Here is a 24,670-nt window from a genome sequence, read left to right as displayed (position 1 = left end):
ACAAAAATAAATTAGATTCATTTGCAACTATTTTCATGCTAAACTATCTCAAACACTTTCCTTCCTATCAAAATTTTTTCACAGGAGTCTTTCCATTCCTGTGKATAAGGTAATTTTAAAAATTTGTTTATAGTCATATATTTTTATGAAGTAAAGCCCTGATCCTGCAATATTATTGCAGAAATTTTAAGCTTATGCTTAGTTTTACCTAGTGGCACAATCTCTTGCTTAAAAGATTAGAGCCTTAATTGGTTTTCAGGAAATCATTCTACCCTCTGCCAAATATTTCAAGCAGCCCTTTTATTGAGCAAACTATGCCTGCAAGACTGCAGAGGAAACCCAAAATAAAAACAGAAATATCTGCACATTTCTCTAAGAAAGTCAATTTCTTCCATTTCAGTTTTAAGTGGAAGAGAGAAGGAAGAAGAAAAGTCATAGCAGCACCTGTTACACTGCCTGTTAAGCCCATCAACAGGGCAAAATGTGGTACGAACACTGCCATCAGCAAAGTTAACAGGAGCAGGGAGCCTCTTACGCTCAGAGCAAAGAGTGGAGATCTGTAACGGGGATGGTTGCCTCTAGAAATACAAGCAAATGCAATTTCTGTGGCTGCAAAAAATGGCAGCGGGTAAGAAAGAAGAGCCTTGGTTAAGAGGCACAAATTCACTAGGGCTTGCAGAAATGATGGCAGGTTGTCAGTAATCACTTCCTTTGTCTCTTCACCCCAGGTCAAGAACGTGCTCAGGGCAAAGGCTGATTTCAAGACACATGCAAAAAAGTGAGTCCAATTCAGCATACGTCTGAATTCCTCTGGGTTTTTCATGTTACCTTCGAGTGTGGGAAGAAATATTTGTGAAGTGTAACTGAAAATGATCACACCCACAGATACCAAGAAGTCCTCAAAGTCAATGGAGAGTCTAAATTTTGCCCAGGACCACCGATGTGTTTGTGTCAGGCAGTAAGTCATCACCACAAGGATGATAATGAAATGGACCAAGGAGCAAAGCTGGCTGAGTTTGGAAACAATTTTGAGAGTCTTGATAAATACACACGGCAGCAGTGTAACAAATGCAATTACAGACCAAGTTTTCTCAGTCACTGGTATAGATGGGAAACTATGTGACAGCAAGTTTCCACTAACAACCAGATACAAAATGCATGTCATGATCAGTTCCATCATCTGGGTCACATTGACAACTATACCACCTAGCTTGGGAAATAGCTTTTTGCAGSAGGCATTAGCAATGTCTTCATATGTGTCTCTCACTCTTATGAGCTGCCCATCTTCATTTTCTTCATACAGGCAAGCGATTAGGATTTTGCCTGTATAACAGCATAGTAMTGCAGCCACGATAATAAGAAACAGGCCACTGTATCCACTGTGGAGAAGAGCGTATGGCAGTCCTAGAACAAAAATTCCCTAAAGAAGAAAAAGAGAAAGAAAAGATAGCACAAAATCCCCGAGGCAAAATGTTTACTAGAGGCTACATTCCCGAACCTGCCCTCYATTGAGCATTAATTCCACCTAACTGCATAGCGAAAGCACCATTACGTTCAGCTGTCTAAGCTAATAACATTCATGAGAAATGTGTTTATTTTTGATAAATGAAGTTATCAGCGAGAATAACTGCTCCTACTGACACACAGGTAGTGATAAGCTAAGAAAGAGAGAATGTGAGCGAATGATAGAGTCAGGTTCCTAGTTAATATTTAACGCTGATGGGATTAGAAGCACATTTTCGAAGGTTCATAGGCAGTTATTCAGTCAGCATGCATATTAATGAAACAGATTCAATAGCAATAAAATGAAGGAACTGTAGCATCATCTCTTTAAGTTTATTTCGAGTTAAAACACTGCAGGTAGATCCAATAAGGACAGCTCTGTGGAGGGTCACTGTTAACAGGTGCCTGAAAGAATATGGCATTAGAGTGACATCAGAGTTTGACTGTGTTTCTTCTGTGGCTTCTGTAAAGCTCCTGCAGCTTTTGCTTCTGCTCAGTCCATTCTTAGAACAATTGTTCTCAGCTGTGATTCTAAAATGTACACGAGATATATAGACATACTTTAGAGAGATTCTGAAAGGAACAGAAATGTATTTATTTTATGTAATAAAAAAAAAGCATTTTAGTTTCAAAGAATACTGTGCATAACATTTTCCTTTTTTTTTTTTTTTTTTTTTTTTTGTCTCTCCTTTCTATATATTCACCAGCAAAAAACCAACAAAACTCTTAAACAATAGTCATTTATAAAAAGATACGATTTAGGAAAAGAAGCTTCAGTGACATTTCTCTTTTTATATTACAAAGTTGAAATTAAACAATACACATTAGTCAGACTCTGGGCGGGAGTTTTCTGTTTGTGACAACTGAAGAAAAATAGGGAGGAAATAAAATAGAGTTAACTAGCTTTACAGAAATTTTTACTTTGTTATTTCTTATGATACTAATGGCATGATGAAATATGAATATTCTTGTATTCTATTTACTATTCTACAAATTCTACAAATTAAAAGATTTGATTTGGATCATCTTAGTTCTATTTCTGACCAAACTTCGGCAACATCATTTTATTCTGCAGAATATGTGAACGACCAGCAGATTTAGCTGTGCTCAGAAAAGGGAGTCAGATCCACTCTGTTATTCCTTTAACCCTGTTTTGTGGCTCTTCATGACCCAAAATGAATAAGAACTTCTTTGAGGGCTAAATTCCACTGAGGTATTAAACAGGGAAGATGTGTGTGACACATATTCAAACGAAGTCTTTCCTACTGCACACTAATATCACCCAATTAAAACCCAGGTAGTCTAAACTGATAGTCAAGGCTCCCTGGTAAATGGAAACAACCTTCAGAGAGCTGATCTCCCCACCCAGTATGAAATCCTAGAAATATGTTGAGATAAATCCCATCTATGGACTTACCTTTAGACAGAAGAGTAGTTCTGTTGTGCACAATGACTTTTTCCTGTGGCAGTGCTTATAGGCTCACAGCCTTAAGATTTAGTACCCAGGAAAAATGTCTTCTGCATGTTTCATGCTGGGGATGAGCCTTCCACCTGCTTTAACTGCTCTTCCCCGTTCATTTCCTGACAGGATAATGCAGTGTATTGATTTCAGAAACCAAAGCAGAGGAGGYGCGTTTAAAGATATGGCTCTTAGCTTCAGACTTATCCAGCTGCAACTCTGGACACAAGGCCACAGAGGGGAACGTGTTTCAGTTGTGCTCCTGTCTTTGACATCTTCTATTAGCTGTCTTGGATTTAATCCATAACATATTAGCTTCTGTGAAACCCAGTCTGAGCTCAGCTCTCCTCAAGATCATCGAGAAGGCAAATATTTGTCTCAGATTCAAAATGTCTCTATCTGGCATCCCACTGAGAAGAGGTTACAAGCACTCCAAGGCCAAGGGTTGTGAAGAGGGACAATTTTTCAAGCACTAAATAATAATTGGTGTGTGGAAGATATTCTTCTTATCTTCTAGCCGCAACATAACAGTTCTTGTAAGGCCTTAACATCCTTGTGGAATGAGCAGCAAACAGAAGAGGAAGATCAGAAGCCCTAATTACAGCAGTATTTCTTTTCACATCAATGAGAAAATTACAGAACCCATCATCTCTACCAGTGGCACTGTCTATTTTACCAGACTTCGTTCTAGATAAAGACATTTTCAACATTCAATTGAATTAAAGCTGAGAGAATCATGTGAAAAAAATGTCTTCACATATCTCCCTTAAAAGGGTCTGTGTCTGAATGTACTGTAACTGAAGTACAGAAGTTATTATGTAATAATCAACTTACTGACTACTCATCTTTCTGTTTTGCCTTATTTTAAAGACTTTTACATAACAGATTTTAGATAGAGATAATAAAGAACATTTACATAATAGATTGAATTTAAAAATGTCATGAATAAACCAGGTTTATGGAAAAAAAATCATTGGGATAAAAGCCACCRAGCCATCTTCCATATTAACATATGGACAATGCTGCTTGCCAGGTTCCTGCAGGCTGTGGCAAGCTTATCTCCTTTGCTCCATATTCATAGTGCTGTCATTTTGGTCCCTAACCTGCATTTGGGAGTTCAAGTAGTGTCTGCTGCCCCAAAGGGTAATTGTATAATTAAACTGCAGGTAAGTGTCCTTAGCCACAGAGTGACTTCTCCCCTGCTGAATTTAGTCCATTAATGCTGATATGACCAGCCTCATCTGAGACCGAAGTATAAGTCTTTCAGAGGTATTATCACTTTTGATAGCCATTTATTTACACTCCTCCCCACAGGTGTCTGCCTTTCCCTGCTTAATTATTAGTTTAATCAGACCGTAACACAACTCTAACCTCTAACATCTCTTTGCAGTTTATTTATATCAAATAACTTTCATAGAGTGCCTAATTCAGACCATACGATGATTGAGGTTTTTTCTTTTTTAAAAAACTTTCTGAGCTCAGATCTTATTAAACAAGAGTATAGCATTGTCTGTTCTTTCCTAAAATTATCCATCATTGGATATCCATCAATTTCAAATCACAAAGAGTGAGTTTTAATATTACATCTGAAAGCTTAAAGTGAACTTTTCCACAGAAGTCATAAGTTTACCTTTCCCCTGATGTTTTTGACATATTTTTCCTGGAGTTTGTGACACTAGCTGGTGAAATGTATGAAAGAGACTTGCCATTTCTCTTTCCTTCAGCTTTGAGTTAGTAATGAAAAACAAACATTGTGAACATAACCGGTTTTGCAGCTTTTTTTGATTCAGAGCATGGTAAGTAGAGAGGAATAGGAGAACCTTGCTCATGCCTGGGTGGAAGGTTGTGGGTATGCAGCAAAATGGCAGTGCTCTTCCTCTTGTTCCCTTGTCAGTGATGGGTTTTTTTTTCCACAAAGAGAAAAAAAAATGGTTTCATGTAGCAGCTCATTGCCAGCTTTCTACAGAAGCTAAAAAAATGTTAGCAATGGCCATGAGAGCTGAAAGAACATGAGATCGTTTGTCAGACTTCCAAAAGCCATCTCAGATTTAATCTTCTGTTCTTACCTCTCCATAAGCAATGCTTTCTGCTAGGACCATTTCCTGCACGTCATCGAATTTAAATAGCTTTGTTTCAAAGAAGCAMATATCTTCAGTAAGCACTTATTTTACTGTCAATGTCATAAAGAAGTGCAGACGATGAGCTATGCTCCCTGATTTAAAGCTGCTCAGCAACCTTAGAATAGTGCTTAAAGTACCTTATCTATGGAAAATTCCTCCCCCATGAGGAAATGCTGGCATGGTGTAGTGTTGCTGAAAATGGCCTTTGTGCCCCTTTCATGGGGAGTGAGTGTAAAGAGAAGGTAGCTGGAGCATGTCAACATTTCACTGACTCGTTGCTACAGCGACAACGCCATGCCCACACTGCATATAGGGCCCAGACAGGCCCCAGGGCTCTGTCTTAGTCAGTCTTCTGGCTCTATAATCTTGTGCCCAAATAACAACACAGCAAGCTCTAGTTGTGAGGCAGCAATGAAGAACGAGGGGCAAGAGGAGCAGTTTCCTAAACTGACTCCCATCTGTGAGCTTTGGCCCTTGCCTGGGAGGCATGCCTGGCTGAACGGGTTTCTTTCCACACACTCTAGTGCACACTCAAAGAGGTTAGCTCTGACAGCCTGTTTAGAGCTGATCTGTTTATAAAATTGAATAGCACTGGAAGGAGCACTCATGCAGCCGAGTACAGTGGAGAAGTCCTGTGGCACGGCTCAGCTTGAGCGGCCGTGTTGTTGGTCAGTGCTCCATCCTTCCCGTGTAAGGGTGGCCTAAGCTCACCAGCAGCTGAACTCTGACCCTCCTCTCCCAGGCCGACTGCAAGACCTGGGGATTTTCACCTTAAGTTGAGGATGCAGGAAAGTGAAGTTACCAGTGTACCTTGCTGATGACCACTGCTATGTAGAGGGCCTCTTTAAACATGCAGAATGGACACAACCATAGGCAACCAGGCCTCAAAAGAAAAAAAAAGATCTGAGGGCTGAACTAGTGATTGACCTTTGAATGCCAAGGACAAGAGAGGAAAAGGTATATGAGAAAATGTCAGTCCCAGCTAGAAGCCAGAGGAGCCTTGTCAGAATATCCTCAAGCAGAAGCAGCCAGCTACCAGAGCTGCCACCAAAAATTACCGGTCCACCTACCATACAAACAAGCAGATCAGAATCTCCAAAACTGTACAGATGTCAATCAAAAAGAATCCAAGATCAAGTGCTTTGCTCTGGAAGTTCCTACACTGATAGATTTACATGTGCAGATTAAGACTTCTCTTGCATTTGTTGATGGTGTGACTGCAATATTTGGATCACATAGGAGTATTTCCTATACACACACTAGGCAGTTGCTTGCTTGATTAAAAAAACTATGCATTCGCATCTATGAAAATTACATTGAAAAAGGGAGTAGCTTTTTTCACAATCCTATGACTTTTTAACAGTCCTTCATCTCAGGACAAGCATCTCAGTTTTCCCCCTAAAATATAAACATTTCCTAATGTTCACTTTTATAAAGTTTTTTTTTTATCCCACATAAAATGTTTCATTATATAAGCATTTTAATCTGGAATATGACAGTTTTAAAAACAAAGTGAGATACATAATCCAAAGAGATTTAAAACTAAAGAAAACCAAATGAGAGTCACAGAGTTGGGATATGTTAAAAGACAATAAACTAAAATGAAGTAAAAATCAATACTGGAAGAAGAGTGGGAGAGAAGAAACTCCACCTTAAGACTTAATAAATTCAGAAATGGAGGATTTAACTGAAAATTATTCAGTTAGTAGTAGCTCTCCCATATGCAGAATATTTGCTAATATGCCAGGCAGAGGGATTCACTCTGATCGCCTTTCTCACCATCTGAAATTAGTCTACTGGAATGGTTCATTTAAGTGAGTATTCTCAACTTGGTATTTGATTCCCTGCATTAATTTGTGTTAGGTATAGAACATACATAATAAAAAAATCCTCCCTAGATCTTCTAGGAAGAGCAGGGAGATAAATTGAGAACTCTGCTTTTCCATATACTTTCGCAAAATGCTAAATGAAGTTGTTTAGAACTTGCTGCCAGCTAACATACATTATTTTCCAAAACTGGTAAAAACACATGTTGCTGTGGTATTTATATGAAGATACAACTTTTATTAGAAGCATATCTATTAAGGGATGGTAAATCCCTTAATTTGATGCCATTATAACAGAGCTACTTGCTTGCAGAGATCCATATTCTATTTTCATTCTCATCCACCTCTGTTTTCAACAGCGATTTTGTATCATTTCCAAATCACTCTTGACAATATTGAATAATACTGGGCAAGACATCATTCATCCTACTAGATCACATATTTTACTAGATTTATCCTAGCGCTACCAGAAGTTCCTTTTTCACATTGAATACTCAATGACAGTTATATTAGGAGGAATCTGTCATTTATATTGTTATTAATCTATGTAAGATGCATTTTATTGTTGCACTAATTTTTAAATCAGAATGTTGTGTATTAATGCGTCAAAATCCTTTTACAAGTCTAAATACCGTAGTTATCTTTTGCTGTCTATATTGCAATTTCATCAAAGAATTCTATCAAGTGTGTTAAATAAGGACTCTAAGGACTCCTTCCATAAAACTGTATGATAGATATTAAGTATATTGCTGCCTGTTCATTCTGTATCAATTAAATGCCATATTAACAATTACATTATTGTGCCAAGATTGTTGACAGGTTTAACTACTTTAGATTTAACTGGCTTTTTAAATATTGGAATGATATCAAAAAACTTCCGAAACTTCCAAAATTTAACAGCAACTGAAAAAGAATAATATCAGGACAGATATATCTTTTGCAAAGTCTCCCCTAAGTGCAGGCCTTCCATTCATTCTGCTTTCAAAACGCTAATGATAATACATTTCAACCTTCATGTTAGACACTAACTGTAGACATCTAACAGTTAATTGGCCAAGTATAAACTAATCATCTAAACTTCCTCTACAGACTCTAAGAAAAAATAGGCACCTCCACTTATGACTCACACCTACCTTAAGATAGCTGAGTAGGCGAGCTGAGGTGAATTTCCCACTAGAGATGCCTTTATTTGCTTCCTTTTTGGACAACAGAATGAATCCAGACAAGCAGCATAGAAATTGAGTGAACTTTCAGATGTCTTATGTGAAATAACAATGATGCACATCCTGGGAAATTATAAAGTGGCTCACTATTCTGCTTTGTTGTGAGCACATCATCCTGATTCCCTTCATAAACAAAATACTAATGAAGAGTGGCACATTTCCTTCACAGTTACAAGAAATTTAGAAYCTCCTTCTACTGCTAATGTAGGTAACGAGTGTAGCAAAACTCTGTATCTTATCTTATGGAAGACGCTCTAAGTTAAGTTGATTTTGCCCATTTGCACACTCATGCCCACTTGTCAGCCCCAAGGCATGTGTGTCACAGTAGTCTGACTGTTGGTTGCAACAAGGAGAACTGGGTGCTGTCTGTATCTTGGATCTTGTGCTCTGTATCTTGGATTCTTCTTGACAGGTGGCAACAAACAGACTTTGGATATAATTTTTATAACCTTATGGAATGGGAAGAGATACATAGAGAGACAGACAGATAGACTGATAGATAGATACATAGATAGATCAGTAGATACATAGATAGATCCATAGATAGTTATTTAATTGACACATTCACATCAAGCCTGAATTAGGAGGGGTTTAAACATATAACATTACTATTTCTTAATTGTGAGATGTGRCTTCTGCACATCTCATAAGTTTTTGTTAAACAGCTTTCAAATTTCTTTCACAAATTGCTGTATTTATTCTTCCTAATCAGTTATCCCTCATAATTTTCTCAGGTTTGTAAAATTCAGTCTTTTGAAGTACCACGTATATATATTTTACTGTCCTCTGTTTTCCCATAATGAATACAATTAGATTCACTGATCTGTTCATCTTTATTCAACATAATGAGGCTCAAAATAGTTTTACCTTATGTTAGGTTCAATACCTTCTGAGTTAGATAATTATCATCTATAATTTTTAGAACYTTTAATGATATTTTACTACAGACTGCATACAACCTGCAGCACAGCCTTCAAGATTGAAGTCTCCAAGAACAATAGAATTTATCTTTACACAATAACTTTAATACAGGCAATCATCTCTTTAAATTCGAGTGCCACCTTCATTTCTTTTACCTATTCTTTTTTTTTTTTTTTGTGTAAATGTTTTATTTAATTATTTTAAAATTTCAGTCACATAAATCATCCCACCATGTGTCTGCAGTACCAATTATATCCTATTTCTTCTTACCAGGGAGAACTTCCAGCTTCTCTAGCTACCTACCATGACTCCTGGCACTGTTCTACAGACACCTGGATAATAATTCATCCTCACTTCAGTTTGTTCACTGCTCATCTGATTTTGAATTTGAAAATACTACAAGCAGTTCTGAGGAAAACTTCAAATATTGTCCCTTGCTTATATGACCTTAATGGCAAATCCATCTCCTTTAATGTCAGCAAAAAGTCTTCCTTTACCTACAAGGATGGTTGAATTAGGCCCCCAGAAATCTTATTTTACCTGATTTTTCTTATACTTTCTCTTTGCCAATGCCACTCTATTTTTCGCTGTAGGGAGGAAAATGTCTAAGGTATTTATTCGTGATTAATGCCTGCAATCTCKTATACACTGAAACTTCACAAGTGTTGAGCTGTCAGTCCCTCAGGTCCCGTAAACAGATCCAGGCTGTGATAAGGCAGATAGACTGTTCAGGAGATGCTGTGATAAGTGAAAGAAGGAAGTTACCTAGTCAGAACCGCAAAACATATGTGCTCCTTTGACCAACAGAGATATCACTGATTTTATTCCTCTGATAGTGGCCAGATTATTCTCAAGAATCACCCAAAGATTAAGGAAGGGAATGGAGTAAAGCAAATAAAAAAAGGAATGGTTGCTGTTGAGTATGACAGCTGATCCCCTTGGTTTTGCTATTGGTCTAGATATTTGTTCTAAAACTGAAACARTATTCTCAATGCTTAATGCATCTTGATTTAATGGAAATTGTTAGTTTGCAAAAATTCACAGTTGTCAGCAAGAATGCACTGAATCACACAAAGCAAACTTACCAAGCCAATTGTCTTTTAAGAAAATGTATTTTCCCTTTGTCTCGAAGGAGAAAGCAGTCTTAGCTAAATGTATGAGGGGCTTTTTTTTATGTGTTATGTGGAGGAGAGGAAGAAGAGGTGAAAGAAGTAAGGAAGTTAAACCTAGAACAAACGTCAGAAAGTTAGTTGTGGCCAGTRATGTTGACTTACTGGCTGCTTACCTAATTTTCACTCCTCCTTCAGCTGCTCAGTGATGCTCAGTTGTTTCCCGAAGGCAGGCAGGGCTCAAATCACCCAGTACAGCAACATGGGAATGGGCTTCCATGAAAAAGTGGCCGAGAGAGCTTTAAGGAAGGGACACATGGGACTGGGGCAGACTCTGGAAAGCAAGCAAAGCTGAAGGGAGCCATGCAAATTTATTTGAGAGTGCAYTGACATGCCAGAAAAGGTGGGAGAATCCATTTAGCTTGTTAGCAGTTTTTGACTTTTTACTCAACTACTAGGACTCCTCCAGCTGGGAATATAAATGGGAAACATGTCTTCTACAGCACTGCCTGGGGAGAATACAGTTAATAGTCTGGATGCAAGATATAAACTGTGGTATACTATTATTTTTTGTGTCTATGAACCAGTAAATTGATATGGAGTATTATAGCATGTGCAAAAGGATCCTGTCTTACAATTAGTCTGGGTATAGTCAGCAAATTTCAACTGCTTTTACTCCCTCCATCTTAATTAAACTTCAGTGGCACCCCCTGAGGGTTGTACCTTCAGAATAAAAGAACAGTAACTAATTTTACTGGTGAAGTAATCTCAGATAAAGCTGAAGCTGCAAATCAGTTCCCATAATGGAGGTGTTCCTCTCCTGTAATGACATAAAAGATCACAACTTTCTTAAAATCCAACARAGATGATTAATTCTCCTAATTTCAAGTAGATGAGGCAAAAAAAAAATTAAGATAGTCTATCTAAAGATAAAAATTAAAAATAAGAAAAGAAATGTAACTGAGATTTCTGGCATTCAGAGTGATGTATGTAGCAAAACCAAAGTTTTATTTTACCAAAATATTTACCTAATCTCTCCTTTTAGAGGGGACTCAGTTTTAAATTTGTAATACTGTAATGGTAATGTAATACTTACAATGGTAAGGCCTGGCATATCTAACATATGTTGTAGGCTGCTTCAGGTCTCTAGATGTAAAATACTGAAAATATTGTTACTTTGGGGCAGTCTTTTGCATTATCCACATATGGGAGTCATAAAGTCAGTCATTCTTTTTCTGTGTTTGCATTCCTAACTTCCTCTCTCCCACAACAACACTGGAAAGACTTGGAGGTGAAAAGCTATCTGGAAAAAACAGTTGGGGTTATGAGGATTAAAAAAAAAGTAGGGATCRATTATTCTTGACCGTTGGCAAAGGTCTCTGGATTATTTGTATATAGATAACGATAGAAACACTTATTTCATCAGTAAAATGAAGGTAAGTTAGTAATTGCTCTGGAAGTTTTTTTGTTTTCATTTAAAGAGAACTTTAGGGTTTTTTTAAYACAAGAAAATCTGAGAGTGAAGGAGAAGTTTCTTAGCTCTATGGTACTTCATGACTTTTTCAGACTTATGTGTTGATAACTATAGTGACATCATATTTGAGAATTTTTTTTTAATATAAAAGCATTTATTTTAACATAAAAGCATTTTGCTTTTCCTTGCCTTCTCCTAAATAACATTCATTTTCTCACATTCATTTTTTCACAGTTAATTTAGGGATGAAAGTCCCAGAATTCAGGTGAAAAATGAGGGAAAAGTGACTATCTTCTTTTTCCCCTGGACTCTGAAGAAATGATTACCTCTTAGTGACAATCAAAGGTCAATCAAATCATCTCATTAAATTTTTGCTATCTGAAACATAGACATTTAATTCTCAGATACACATAAACACAGAAAATACATGCATGACAAATTTACCTTACTCTACTCTACATGTATTTAATTAGGAATGGGATTCCTATTTGCTAAATATAGCAAATAGTAGAGCTAACCTGCTAGCTTCAGAGATGATGGATAGGAAGTATCATCACCAGAGAGAGACTATTCATTCCACTCATGTAGGACGTATTTTTACGATTGAGAAAGTGAGGAAGAACTTCTTTCCTGTGAGGGTRACAGAGCCCTGGCACAGGCTGCCCAGGGAGGTTGTGGAGTCTTTTTCTCCGGAGATCTTCCAAACCTGCCTGGATGCCGCCCTGTGCCCCGTGCTCTGGGTGTCCCTGCTGGAGCAGGGATGTTGGACTAGATGATCCCTAGAGGTCCCTTCCAACCTTAACAATTCTGTGTTTCTGTGACTGGAGTATCTCTGTCAGTGGTGCCTATTTCTCTGTATCATCTATGTAGTGAGATGAATTCCCATGTAAAGGCCATGGAAGATGAGCCTGTTCAGTGGCTGGGAAGAGCAGAGGAAGAAAAGAAAGCAGGATATCCTGGGAATATGACTGCACCAAGGCAGGCAAAGATGGGGGACAAGAAGTCACTAGATAAGTTAAGGTAAATTAGAAAATAGCTGAGAACCATGTGAGGTAGCAACAGAAGGTAGGAGAATATGATGGGTAAGAAATTGTGAGGAAAAATGCCTGAATATGAGAAAAATGTAACTGTAGGCAAAAGACAGGAGTCAGTAGGATGCTGGAGGGAAAGTATGAATTATGCAGCTGATTATCCGTTCTGATTAGGAAAAGAAACCTTCAGGGACGGGATGGCAGATCCTCACAATTTAGGAGATAGCAGAGTCTCTGAAATCCAAACCAGGCAGCATAGGGAAGCCTACATTTTTTTTTGTAGCAGGTATTTTATTTTTAACTTGAGGTGACAACAATAAAAAATACAAAAGGAAAAGAACTGAAGGCAGCTCAGTCCCCAGCAAAAGTGAAAAGAAGTCAGCAGGCAAATGCAAAAGCTACAAGATCCAGAGTGAAGAACTCATTTTAGACTCCAGATCCCAATTAAAGCTCAGAAGATTTTTAAGTCCCTTAAGGGAAAGTGGCTGGGGAGATGTCATTTGGAGTTGAAGATATCATGCAGACAAGAGCATTGTTTTAAAATGCAGTGAGATAGAATACACCTTAGTGCCTTCTTGCAAATATGGCACAGACAGTAAAATAAGGGCATTAAAAATCATTTCAGGAGAAAAATAAAACAATATTCTTGTGCTGTATACTTCTTTTATCCGTATTTACTTTCTTCAAGCTTCAGGGGAATTATTCATAACTTCTTAAATACTCAGATTTAATTTGATATAATCAGAGTTGAGTGTTTTTAAAAAATAATAGGAAAAAACCCAACCCTGTACTTATGAGGGAGGAACCAACCTGAACTAAACATGTTTCTGGAGGGGAAAAGTGAACAATAAAAAAACCTGTCATGAATGGAAATACCCATGTACTGCAAAAGCAAAGGTTGAAGCTACCCCTGCTACTGATATCATAAAATCTCAGAAAATGCCTGCTCTAGGGACTTAACAAAGCATAATCTGTTGATGCTGTTATTTGTCTCAATTCAAGAAATGGACTGAGAGAAAATKAAACAGATAACAGTACATGTGTATGAGCTGAAGCAATGTTTCCTCACTTTGACTCATATGTTTACATTTTTGAGAAGTAAATATTAAATTTGATTTTTTTTTGTTAGCTATTTAGTGAACACAGTATTGTACATATGGCAAAACTAGCGCCACTGGCCAAGAATACAGAGAAATATTTCCTTCCAAAAAACATGGTGTGTGTGCGGAGAAGAGGAAGAATAGATGGAAATGGAAGTCAATTTCTTCTGTTTAGCTTCAGGGGCAAAACATTTTATACAGCTCACTATGCTAAGACTAGGGTACAATCTATCATTTTCAGTATTGTGTRTAATCAATGTTTAAGGCTTTTTATTTTCTCAAATAGCACCATTTGCTCATTCAGACAGAGCTTGTGCCATTTCAGTGCATCTCCTGCTGTCAAGAATTACACACATTGAAGAAAAAATGTAGATTAACCGTCTATGGATTGTGCAGAAGAAGCTTTATAGTTTGGAAAGTTTGCTACAGAAACATTGCTACTACTGAGTCTATCAGTGCATTTTAAAACTTTCTATGTCCTTCACTTTCAGCATTAAATACTTCCACATACACCTATATGTATGTTTCTTGTTCTGCAACAAGTCTGGGTGCCTTGGAGTCTCCCAGGGAACAAAGTGATGGTTGCTTTCAAGTAGCTGACAGTTACTTGTTTCTGTTGGTAACATTTACTTTTTTGAGGGGTGTAACTTTCACAAAAATACAACTCTTTATCTTTGATGTCATGGTTCTGTCATCCTGTTGCTTGATGGTCTGGAGTTTTAATAATGGGATATTCTAAAGTTTCTCTTATGATGTTGACTTGCTGCCTTATCTCATACTTGGCCTCAGCAATGAGTTTCAGTAGMAAAAAAAAATTCCATTTTTTTTTGATTTTGGCCCCTCTCCTCAGCTCTAGTGAGGTCACACCTGGAGTATTGGTGCAGTTCARGGCTCCCCAGTACAAGAGGGATGTGGAGCTTCTAGACAGGGYCCAGCACAGAGCAACAAAGTTACTGGAGCATCTAACTTATGAGGAAAGACTAAGCGAGCTGGGCCTGTTTATCCTGGAGAAGACAAGATTGAGAGGGGATTGATCAATAGGTACAAGTACCTGAGGGAGAATGTAGGAAGGATGAAGCCAAACTCTTCTCGGTGGTGGACAGTGACAGGACAAGGAGTAATGGGTACAAATTGAAATACAGGAAGTTCTATCTGCATGCGAGGAAGAACTTTCTTGTGAGGGTGATAGAGCTCTGGAACAGGCTGCYCAGGGAGGTTGTGGAGTCTCCTTTTCTGGAGGTCTTCAAAACCCAGTTGAATGTGACTCTCTGCTATGTGCTCTAGGTGTCCCTGCTTGAGCAAGGAGTTTGGACTAGATGATGTCTACAGGTCCCTTCTAACCTTAATGATTCTGTGATTCTGTGATACTTTCAAAAATGTTTTCATAATTGGAACACCTACAAGTGCTCRTCTTTGATCAGAATCCCATTATGAAGGGCACTATGCAAGTACAAAAAAGTCTCTTCCATACAGTTTTTGAACTCTAAGGATAAGATCGGAAGTAAGAGATATAGACAAAAAAGGGAGTCAGGGAAACCATGAATTGAGAGACTAAGTAGTCATTTTAATATATGTCATAACTGAGAAGCTTGTAGCACAAGTATATTCATGAAAGGCTCAAGGAGACAGCAAATAAATATCTTCTTACACATTCATAGGAATGTTTGTGTTTGAATATTTAACTATTTRATCATGATAATTGTAACAGAAAGAGCAGAGATCAGATGCAGAAAGGTAAATGGTAGATTGTTTATCCTATCAAATATAATCTTGAACTATCTTCAACAAAGAGATGCCTGCAAAGAGCTGCAAAGGAGCTGTTGACAGATGGGACATGGACCCACAGCAGTTTTTCAGGTGGGTACACATGGGGCAAACTTGCCAGGGTCAGGGAAGGCTGTTCTGTTGTGATCCAGATGGGAAACTATTAGAGCTCAGGTAAGAATTTCAACCTTGTGGACTGATAAATGGGACTCTATGCTAGTGAGGTTGTACACTGAATTAAGCAGAAGATGGGCAGAATCTACGCAGGAGGATTCAGAAAGAGGCCTGAGTGAAAGAGGAAAGGAGATGATCAACCTGAATGACAGGAAGGACAAAGATGGAAGGATGAGGCTATTCATAGACAGCAGGAAAGGTTGGGGCAGGCAGACCCTGGACAGGAGGGAGCTGCTCTGCTTAACTGGCCCCACTGACTGCTGAAGAGACAGGTCAGTATTGAGGGTGCAGGAGTGGGCTCTGAATGAGCCGCTGAGCTGAACTGGCCCAGGGGAAACGCGCTCCGTCTTTGGCAGAGCTCCCGTGGGCAGCGATGGGGGCAGCATTGGCAACAGCTCCCACAGGCCTGGGCCTGTGTGTGCATCAGCTTCGGGCAGGAAGGCAGGAGGCAGACGCACAGCAGACCTCACTCTGTTCCTTACGCACTCCGTTATGGATGGCAGGATGTAGCAGAGGAAGTGGAGTGACCCAGTGTCTTAGATTACATAATACTTTTCCTTATTAATAATTCTTGCAAATGAAAACGCACAATAGAGCTGTGTAGAGCATATGTTCTTATAGCTTTCTACCTATTTATGCAAAGGCTTTTTCAGGCATTAACTCCCCTAGAACAAGCTATCTGCTCCATGGTTGGAAGCTCCTCCAAAAGATGCGAAAAAAAGACAAGGGAGGAAATGGCCTGGGAAAAGAAACGATGTTAAAGTTTTCGAAGTGTTACTCACACATAACCATTTGCTTTAAATATGTCATGGGGGGAAATGCAAACTGACACAAGCTTTATGCAAATATATGTAAATGCTCATGTAAATCACACCTCTGGCACTTGGCAGGTTGTCTGTTAAGCTATAGTAACACCATTGTTGGTAGGTGGCCTTTGAAGCCTGGCAGAGTTTATAGCTCTGAGGTAGAGATGCACTTTCCCTTCATTCATGAAACTGTGCTTAAGCTGACTGAGATATAAGCAGCAGAAATACTGATGTCCCTGATGGGGCAGGCTAAATTTGGCAGCATGATGAGGATCTGAAAAAAAAAATCCAATTAAGCTGAAGGTTCATACCATAGTAATGGTTGGAAGAACCACTGTAAGTATTCAACTAGTCTCTCCCAGCTCATCCACTGGAGCAACACAAGGGTGCAGGAGATCATTCCTTATTTGGACAACATGAGCCTTGTTAGGAACTCCCCCTGCCTGTAGGAGGGAGGAAGGAAGAAGGAAGCAAGAGGAAAGAGCAGGGGGAAGCAGGAGGGAGATCTTTAATGCCAGGCCCCACAGCATAGACCTCTCTATGCATGTCCCTCAAGGAAACTATCACCAGAGCTCAGGATCACTATCCCAGAGTGATAGGAAGCATCCTGTCCTGCCAGCTGAGGATTCAGCAGGTTGCTTCATGTAGAAATGCTCATTGCCCATAATTGAATGGTTTTTGTTGCAATTTTTAAYTGCAAAATACTTTTGAAAATGGAATTGATGTATTCCTATTTAGAAAACATCTAGAGGCATCCAAAGTTAAAACACTACAAATTCAGAAAACTGTAGCTTTACTCTTGCCCATGAGTTTTACTCACAGCCTTCACTGCCAAAAGAGCTAGAAAGGTGGTAGAAAACTAAGGGCTTCAAGTGTGTCTGGGCACTTTTCTTCTCTGTCCTCAAATACATATTGAATAGTATCAAAACTACCACTTTACTCTGAGATGTAGCAGTTACAGTGTAAGTTTTGGCAAGATCAGTGTTACTTGTCATTTCACTTCTCCTTTAATATGCACAGAATGGTACAAATTAGTGGAAGCTATTTTATCTATCAAACCTATACCCTCACACCTGTAACAGCTCTTGAAGAATAATATTAATAGATTTTGCAGGCAAAAAAAAAAGAATTTCAAAGTTATACAAAATATAAGCAAGCAATAAAAAGCCTCTGCTTACAGGAAAGATAGGTATTTTCAAATTCTATTTGCAGACTGTGAAAAACTGAGCRTGAAAAGCAAGACAAGTGCACACATTGCAATAACTTAACTATTCCTAAATTAATAACCTGCAAAATAATAGGTTGGTTCTAAGACTTAGACCCTGAACTACACGTRTTTAAGAAGTACTATCGAAGAAGAGTTTCAGCTCAAGTTGCTGGAAGTGATAGGTATGTGAGACCAGTAAAAAACAAGTGTCAAACACCTCTTTGAAATCTAAATTGAAGGTTATTAACTGAGATTCCTGACAAAATTACTCAGTTTTTTAAACACTATGTTGCTCTTGGCTGCTGTTATCAAAAGGATGTAATGTTAGATAATTTGCCTTATGTAAAATTAACTTAAAATACATACATCTAATAAGGTATCAGTTAAGAACAAATATATAAAAATGTATCATCCGTCTTGTATTCACTGTAATCAAGATATTAAAATCTAAGCCTAAGGTTGCAAGTTAAATTACATATTTGTCAAAAYTTAGACTTTAGAAGGTCTCTCTCTTTTTTTGAAATCTCTGATAATTCCACTAAAATGTATCAGTGCCATAAAATAGTCACACATTATCACAAGTAGCCAAACTACTGAGAATACTTAAGGATAGGACTGAGCCGCTTCTGAAGGGGAGAGAGTTATCTTTTGTAACTCTTGCAACTCCGCTTCTTGGAAATGTCGCTATGGGCTATGGTACACACTAGCTTTTCTACAGACTGCTTTAACTTCCASAGCTTTTTAATAGGTTATTTTGACATTTAGAAGACTGCAAGATTACAGTACTTTGACCCATTACTCCTATAGCCCATGTACTTGCTTCAGGGATGCTTGAAGAGGTGCTTTCTAAACCAATTGTCCATATGTTGGGGACTGTCTGTATGTCCAGGGAACAATTTGTGGAGCATTTATGCTATACCACAGGTCCTACTTGCTGGCAAATCTGCCACAGAGGAGCTATGGAAAACTGATCTGCCACTCCTAAAATTTCCATAATAGTTACAGTATTATATGCTGATGTAAATCCATCCAGCTCTCCCTCCATCTGTTCATCACTCATGAGATGTGACAAACATAAAATACAAAATCTTCAATGCAATAACTTAAATCCCATCAGAATAATATGGTTATTTCCTCCTTAAACAAGGAACAACTTCTTTATTTTAGGAGCCCTGGCTTCATAACATTTTTAGTGTTTATAGTTGATCAAGAGAAAGATTGATTGATATAGTATGTTCTGTAATGAGATTTATATAAATGGCAGTTAGTTAACTTAAAATGGGTCGACTGAACAGGGCTGACCTGTCAGATAAACAAATTTATGAAAAGAAAATATAATTGCATTGTTGCAGGATCACGTGTACTTCTCATAAAAAGCTTTTGTAATAAAATGTGCTATATTCAGCTGTGCATTAGAGACGTCTACTGCAGGGTCTAACCTGAAATAAAAGGATATATGAAGTAGAGGTCCAGAGCCACTTTTTCTTTTTTTTTTTTTTCTTTCCTATCTTCAAAAATCCAAAGAGAAAGCAAGGGCAAAAGCGTTAGGTAGAGTCTTTTCCCCTGAAGTCCACCTTATGTTGTGTATTATATGAAGGTGACATTCAATCAAATGAAAAAACAGATGTGGATTTAGATGCCTCTTACTAGGCTGTAAGCTTTTGGGGGCTTTCTGAATGTGGCTGTAATTGCAAACCTGCAAAGCATAAGTTTGGCCAGTACTCCAGGTGTATTTCAGTGAAAATCAAATTAACCGGCATTTCTATGTGCACCACAGAGGTTTGCAGTCTTGTAATTTTACCTTTGCTGTCCATTTTTGACCAACTTCATTTGAAATCTTGAATTACTTGCAACTCTTGGGTTAGATAGCAGCATCTGGCATCTCTCTCTAATTCTCAATACCACCCCTTAATGGGAAATGCAGCTGTCTGTTTCCCCCAGACATCTATAATTTAGCTCAGGGTATGATTTAACTTCAATGTATAGTTCAAGCAAGTTACTGCTCTGGGCATAGTACACAATTGAYCCTGGTTCTGAAGTTGAGAAAATAAATACTTTAGATCAAGTACTGCAGTTAAGATCTAAGGGGTTATTTAGTTAAATGTGCCTAAATTATTTAAGGTTAAGGATGARAGGAGTTGTATTGTGGTATATCCTGATGGCAAATGACCTGATGGCAAAAGCATTTCRTTTTTCTAACCACACAAACACACATCTATTTGTATTTGGAAAACGCTTAAGTATTGTGTCGCTGAAGCTTATTGGGAGRATTGTTCAGGCTCTTTGAAGAGCTGTTTACCTGCCTTTCTTTAGGGGCACGGCTGCCAGTTTTGCTTTTCAGTGTCACGGTGCTTTCCACTGAAGTTTCTGGGAGTTGTTGATACTCAGTAAGCACTGTGAAGATGGAGTCTCTATTAGGGGGATAAGGTGGTAAACTCAGAAGAATCATAACAGAAAAAATAAATATGAACTATTACATAGTCTCAAGTGAATACTAGGAAGTCAAAGAAATGAAGCTGAGCTGGAAGGGAATTCAACACTGAAATATATCTAGATTGGTATTTTTGAAAAAGCCCTACATTTATGTAAACAGTAAATACTGAACTTTTAAGACTTATAAAACTGTAATATACAACGTGCAGAATATAGTAAGTATATTTATGATCACTATTGCAATCATTATTAACTTATTAACTTATTAACTTATTAACTTATTAACTTATTAACTTATTACTGTGATTTTTTTTATTTCTATAAATAATGCTTATTGCATTGTTATTCCTCAAAGAATTAGCATTAGGCAAGCATTCTGATCACAGAAAAAGAAATGGCTTCTGCCACAGGTATTTCTAATATTTGTATAATCTGATCTCGGAAAAGACAGGAGACAAAAGATGGCTTCAGACAGAACTGAGAGAGAAAAGAAAAGAGAGAGAGAAAGATACTCAGCCCAGGAGTCCATTGTTTAAGGCTGCCAACAGCTGCTGTCAAGTTTGCCTTTTTTTTTTTTAATATTGAAGGGAAAAAGATTTTTAATTCGAGATTTGAAAGAAGACAATGAAGTATCTTTGTGCCTGGTTGCTCACAGGGATTTGCACAACTAAATATATGATATGTTGATATATTACTTTTAGTTAATGGGGAAGAAAAGGAAAGATTTTCATCCTAACAGCCTAGGCAAAAGGTGCAGGGAGTGGGACTGACATTCCAGAAACATTAAAAATTGCAGATTATATAACATATATATTTTATAGAAAGATATAAATATTAATGTAAAATATAAATTTGGTTCCTGTACATTATGTTATCAGATGCAGTGAATCAAACGATGCTTTTATATAACATCCTGTTTTCCAAACGTGCAGGAAACATCTTCAGCAGATATATATTGACTAGTTCATTGAGCTCATAGTGTATGTATAACTACATACACATAGTAGATGTGTACGTACTAACACATAGTGAATGCAAATTGATATTGTTTGTTTATATTACACTATATTTGGAAGATTATAAAAGCATCATATTACTGAAAACACTTCCAAGAGTTTTTTGCACAGTGAAACTTCCTTTGTCTTCTGAGACCTGATAGCAATTACACTCACTATGGTGAGATTACAGGTATGGTAAGACAAGCTTTATTATATTTCTAGCCAATAGGTCTATTCTCTTTCCCTCTTTCTATTCTTTTTTTTTTTTTTTTTGGTCATCCTGTAGCTCTTCATGATACTGTAGATTATGAGACATTTCCAGCTTTGGCTTTCTCTTTCATGGCCAAACATTCTTCCCACCATTTCCCACAGCCCTCCACCATGTGGTTGGCAAATAAATTGAATTTAGTCTGCTTTGGGTCTGCTACAAAATGTTGTGCCATTAGAATTCAACTGCCTTCTTCCTTACTGGCAACACTCTGCMAGATGATGCTGTTCATTTTCCCTTTCCTAATTGAAAAGTTAAATTTTTTTTTTATGTAGATTAAATGTAGATTAAGTAGAGACAGGTTTTCATTTGCGTGTACAGTGTTGAAATATGAAGTATGTTTCCCTGGAAACTTTAAATGTCTGAAATAATCATTTACATAAACAATATAGTCATCAAAACTGCACATTCTTCATTTGAACTGGAAAACATAATAAGCCTGTCTGAGTGTTTGTTTGAAAATATTTTTATTTAAACACTCTAAAAGACCCTTGTGTTTAATTTCAGAGACCAAAGAGTTATCTGTTCTTGAAACAATTCTGTATTATGAAATAATTTCATTTGTAAATTAATAGTAATCTTTGGAATAACTGTTTAGAACACTCCATAATTCTTAAACATTTACCTCTGATTGCTACACAAAACACTGGGGAGGGCAAAAAATCTTGTCATCTTAGCACAGATTGTTTTCGCCAGTCAAAAATATATGGATTGCTTTAATCATTCTGTTTATAATCCTTTCTTGTCAAAACTACTCATGGAGATTTCTTCTAATTTCTCTAAATTTCTCTTGTTTTTCACTGATGTTCAGTATCCTTTTCTCTTTTCTTCCTCTTCTTTCTCCTTCCCTTTCTCTTCTCCTCTCCCTCTTTTGCAAACCCAGATGCCTAGCTATCGGAAAGAAGGCATGCATATATGCACATGCATTCATATATATGCCCCCATCTACACACAATTTCTCACAGCCCGTGTTAGAACAGTTCAACTGCACTATTAAATAAACAGCAGCTCCATCATTATGCCATCCTCAGCCTGCCTTAGAAGCAAAATCCTATGAAACTGTAGCTTATTGTCTTCTATTTTAATGCTTATTTCTAAAATATTTGATCAGATGAGATTGAATTGCAGAGTGCAACACTCAAAATGTTGAGTCTTTTGACTAAGAATCTAGTTACTGATCTGATTGGATATTTGGAGTTGAATTTATACTGTTTTTAAATAGTTAGCTGCATGTTTGATACTATTTTTACACTCTGCAACAGGTCTATTTTTGAACTGGAAACTATATAATAATTAATAGCAATTGTACACATAATGACATTCAGGAATTTTTAGGCACTTTGATGTATACAGAGGCATTATTACTTTTGTTTTTCAGTCAGGAAAACAATGGGTGAGGTGGAATGTGACTTGCTGTAAGGTCATACAGCAAATATTGACAAAATTCACTTCCAGAATAAAATCTCAACTTCAGTGAAATCAAATGCAAAACCACAGAGACCCCAATGGGCTTCCATTCCAGACTTCTCTCCTGACTAAACACTGCTGCTAGGGAGACTGAGGATATAATGTGTTACTAGAAAGTAGTTGGGGTATTTTAGGACTGTATGTTTTTATTCACAGCCGAACATATTCACATTGTGAATATGATAAACTACCATATCCTAAATGTTATTGCATTGGCTTTCGAATGGCGGTTCTCGTGTTTGAAAATACAACAGGGCTACAAATATGTCCTTTCTTTYCTCCTTTGAGAATGGAGGGATGAACAGGATACACAAACAAATGTTCATCAGCATAATCACACATTCCARTGTAACACTGGAAGGATTATTTTTGTATAATTCAACTGCCATACCAAGTGGTCAATAATAGTTACTGTGGGTATACATGTTTGTGGATACTATTTTTTCTCGCTGTGTCAGACAAAATGTTAGTGGTAATGACAGAATTATGTAAGAAAATATATCATGAAAAGTAAGAAAAACAATCTGAAACATTTAATGCTAAATTTAAAGATTCAGAGAAATACTCAGTTCCCACAGAGGGAATGATAGGATTAAACGTTTCAATTGGGCTACTTTCTTTAACCTTAGAAAGTATTTTTACACTTATTTTTCCTCATGTTTCAATTCACATCTAGTATAACATGTCAGTAAATACATATCTGACATCAGTCGAACTCTTATTATGCTGCTGTTATTAAATCTCACATTTACATGAGCCTCCTCAGTCATTGAATTCAAATATGCCTATTAAAGAAAATTTCCACACTTCTGAAACAGATGCAGTCACCTCCTTTTCGTTTTCATCTAGTTTAAATACTTTTAAAACTTCAGCTACTTCCCTGGCTTTTTTTTTTCCCTTTTGAACTACTTTTTTTCAGAATGCTGGTTGAATGCAAAAAGCTTGAAATATGTTAGTAAGAAACTCACAGAACCTTTTAGAGCATTGTGAAATGAGGATGTAGTAAAGTAAAATAAAAGAGGCTAAGCGATGGCCAGGTGTTTTAAACACTAATGACTGGGAAGGTAGAAGGTTACCTGAATGGCATTTGTTACGTTCCATCCTGCTTCCCATGTAGTGAGCAGTCGGACCCGGGCATGTGTCAGGGCAGCCGGTGGCTCGCATCCCGAATCCTGATGGAGCTCAAAGTTGGCTGATGCGTCGGGGTCCTCTCGCTCCTTGCCGTGACTCCTGTTCAATTCATCTCTTCGAACAAAATTCACATTCTCTTCATCATTCTCTTGGCAACTGTCCCATCTCACCAGCTTCAAAAAAAGAGACTGTGTTTCCCTGAAGCACTTGAAAAGGGATGAAAAGCTCTGCTGAGCCATCCTCAATACTGGGTATTAGAGCAAAACCTTTCCTTACATGTCTTTATGTTTTTCAGCAGTTGTATGGTGTTAATCCTTTGTTAGGCTACCAGCAACATTTTAGATATGATTAACAAGGTTTGCTGGCCCTCATTCATTTATTTGTGCCAGCTTCAAATGCCAGCTAAAAAAATACCGCCAGGGTCTTCAACATCCTGCCCAGAGTGGTCTGCAATGAGATTTTGTAGTCTGCAAGCTAAAATTTACAATTCAAATAATTTTTCTATTTACCTATGGCATCTTTCATAGATGCCATTCTGTAGATCAGTCATTCATGAAGCAGCTACAGGTGGCTGCAAGAATCTCTTCCTGGAAATTATGCATGTTTCTAGTATGAGCAGATAGCTCTGCCAAAAGCAAAAAAAAAAAAAAAAAAAA

General features: G+C 37.5%; 1 protein-coding gene across 1 annotated transcript; it reads right to left on the bottom strand.

Moving 5' to 3' along the window:
- Positions 1-268: 268 nt before the first annotated feature.
- Positions 269-24,253, bottom strand: LOC112947225 (vesicular inhibitory amino acid transporter-like). Its single transcript, XM_026039255.1, has 2 exons — positions 23,960-24,253; positions 269-1,420 (listed from the first exon to the last, which is right to left on the bottom strand). The coding sequence occupies exons 1-2, from the start codon at positions 24,251-24,253 to the stop codon at positions 269-271; spliced, it is 1,446 nt and encodes a 481-aa protein (XP_025895040.1).
- Positions 24,254-24,670: the final 417 nt, after the last annotated feature.

Source organism: Nothoprocta perdicaria, unplaced genomic scaffold, assembly GCF_003342845.1.
Source record: "Nothoprocta perdicaria isolate Ctin4 unplaced genomic scaffold, notPer1 scaffold_226, whole genome shotgun sequence".
NCBI classification, from domain to species: Eukaryota; Metazoa; Chordata; class Aves; order Tinamiformes; family Tinamidae; genus Nothoprocta; species Nothoprocta perdicaria.
This window is presented reverse-complemented; position numbering and strand designations above follow the sequence as displayed.